The 2,904-nt window shown below is 41.8% G+C and overlaps 1 protein-coding gene across 1 annotated transcript in view; it reads right to left on the bottom strand.

Moving 5' to 3' along the window:
* Positions 1 to 111: 111 nt before the first annotated feature.
* fam189b (family with sequence similarity 189 member B) overlaps positions 112 to 2,904 on the bottom strand; it is a 19,990-nt gene continuing 17,197 nt past the window's right edge. Inside the window, exon 14 of the mRNA XM_014027467.1 lies at positions 112 to 952. Coding sequence (XP_013882921.1) covers positions 704 to 952 — 249 coding nt within the window. The 3' untranslated portion in view covers positions 112 to 703. The remainder of the gene's footprint in view (positions 953 to 2,904) is intronic.

The raw sequence follows: 2,904 nt of genomic DNA on the forward strand, positions 1-2,904 counted from the left end.
GTGTGTGTGTGTGTGTGTGTGTGTGTGTGTGTGTGTGTGTGTGTGTGTGTGAACTCCGTCCCTGACCTGGTCGGATCAAGTGGTCACTCTCCTGCGAGCCAAAAAAGTAAAAAATAAGAAGCAAACATGCAGATAAAGACATTCTAAGAACTTGTTACTTAGTTACACAAACAGGCAGAATCGAGTACACACGATTCCTGCTGCAGCAAAAAAACAAAACAAACAAAAAAACCACACATGCACACGCTCAAATCAAGCCGTCGTTTCAAACACCGAGTGCGTGTCTGTGGTGGTCTTCATGTAGGTGAAAACTAAAACAACCCCCAGCCAAAAATAAATGATTAAATAAATACAGAAGAGGGGTTTTCTACATTACTTCATCTTTTCCTGAACTGTCCTCATGTTCACTGGTGCTTTTATATGTTTTATGAATGGAAGACAGAATCAGGACTGCCTCCTTTGCGATCTGGTGGATGAGAAGAACCAAAAGCACGACGCAGTCCACAGTTTTGCTGTGCTCTGAATGGTTATCGTCTCTGAATTGTCTTTTTGCTGAGTCATTATGAGGGACGTCTGGGCTGATGTCGGGTTAACGAGGAGCACCATAAAGTAAGGCCGTGTGCACAGAGGGCTTCAGCTAATGGGAGCGACGCAGAGGGAACCCCGTCTGTTCAGAACATCTGTCCCCCCCCACACCCAGTCCTCACAGTGCAGACTCGGAGTAGAGCGCTCCGGACGACCCGTGGTGGGCCGGCACTAACTGACGCAGCGACGCCGCCGAGGAGGAGCTCAGGTCGCCGCAGCTGCGCAGGTGGATCCCCTCCGGCGCCCGACTGCCGTGGTGCCGATTGTGTCGGCTGTCGCTGTGGGAGTGGTGGTGCCCGCGGTGATGGGTGTGTTGTGGGTGGTGGGCGGCGTGTCCTCGGCTGCTGCTCCAAGGGGTCCGCAACACCTGGGGACGAAAGAACAAAGTTAAAACATAAAAAAAGAGGCAACCGTAAGAATGTGGTCATACCGAAGGGTCTACCAGAGCTCCAAAATACTTGTTTTTGGTACCGATACCAAATCAATACCAGTATTGATACTTCATTCAATATGTTACAGTCCAAAAGTAATGTCTGTTGAGTTGTCCTTGCCCTGAACAATATGGCCGCTCTCGCTGACCAAGAAAAGTCATGATAGTGTCTCTATTTAATTTACTTAATTGGGTGTTCTCTAAGAAATTTGCCTTTTAGTTTTAATAAAACCTTTCTAGTAAACTCCACCATTTTGTCTTGTCTCATCAGCTTTGTCTCAATTCATGGGCTGCACCTCATGAGTACTTAGCCCACCTGGGCCACGTGGGCCACATCCTTCCCAGTCCAGGTAGGCTGCATAAAACTGCTTTTTTTTTTTAAATGTAAGGAGTAGAAAGTACAGATAACTGTGTGAAAATGTAGGAAGTAGAAGTAAAAAGTAGGCTTAAAAATAATTACTTAAAAATAATTACTTAAGTAAAGTACAGATACACAGAAATTCTACTTAAGTACAGTAACAAAGTTTTTGTACTTAGTTACTTTACAACTCTGTTTACGTCTTTTCACTGTAAGGATAACTTCACAGTTAAAACGTTACATGTAAATAAAAAAAAAGAAAAACATGAATGTTTTGAGTTTAGCTCCAGTATCAGTACTTGTAGTATTTTATTAAACATCTTATTGCAGCATGAATGTCATCAGCTAAGCTTTTTAAACTTACATTTAAAAACAAATCCTTCAGTCCGTGATGAATTTCCAAATTACACCGACTTGGCAAAATAAAAATAAAAACTCCACCGTCTTCATTTCTCTGTTTAGTTTGCTGTCGGCGCATTGGATCCTGGGATATCCTCGGCTGGTGAAGGATATCCCAGGAAGGATCCTTGATTTTTGAAATTCTTTGGGCCACATCCTTTGGCTGCATGATGAGGAGCCTTCGACCCTGACAGCACTCGGCGTGAGGCAGTGATGTATGCAGCCACACACTCATGAGGATGCAGCCACTGAATTGAGACACGGACATTGTTTTACTTTCCTTTGAGCTTATGGGTTGTAACTTAATGGGGGCTTGTCCGGGATCCTTAAGGGTTTTCGATTGGTGTTTTAACCCTCTTACACTGAGCGTGTTGGCGCCGACACATTTTGTCATTTTTTTAAACACCATAAGTTCTCAAACATTTGTGCAATCTGAAAAATTCCAACGGTTCCTGAAAGCCAAGAATCTTGGCTTTTCGCTGATATATGGGGTTTTACAGTAATATCACGTGACTAGCTGCTGTAAGTCCGCGAAGCAACGTCTTTGTTTACCCTCCTCCAAAGACGCTCGGTGCAGAGTGTAGTGGAAAGTTACGAGCGACAGCGTGTTTTTTTCAGAGTGGAGAGGAAATATTTTGTTAGAATAATGTCTGGATGATGTCCTTCAAGAGTCAAACCACCACGGAGGTTCCAGGATGATTTTGAGACCCGAGAAGAGGTTGAGGAATCGGCTTCTTGTGAAGAAAGGTAACGTTAGTTTCATGGAGTTTCTGAGCGCACCATTCTTGTGAATGAAGCCAGTTTTTACTTTTATTTTTATTTTATGAATATTTGAATAGTTGTTTGTATGTTTATTGTTTATTTTTATAACAGTGTAACAAGTAAGTTACTTTGTACAATATATGCGTATTTAGAGTTAGTATGTGTAAATACTGTGAACATTTGTCTCAAAAACTGTTTTTTTTTGTATCAACCTACTGATGTTTGCTCAGTAAACCCTGATGTTTGCTCAGTAAACCCTGCCTTGTTATATATATATAACAAGCCTTGTTATATATATATAACAAGCCTTGTTATATATATATAACAAGCCTTGTTATATATATATAACAAGCCTTGTTATATATATATA

Source organism: Austrofundulus limnaeus, unplaced genomic scaffold (assembly GCF_001266775.1).
Source record: "Austrofundulus limnaeus strain Quisiro unplaced genomic scaffold, Austrofundulus_limnaeus-1.0 Scaffold651, whole genome shotgun sequence".
In the NCBI taxonomy this organism is placed as follows: Eukaryota; Metazoa; Chordata; class Actinopteri; order Cyprinodontiformes; family Rivulidae; genus Austrofundulus; species Austrofundulus limnaeus.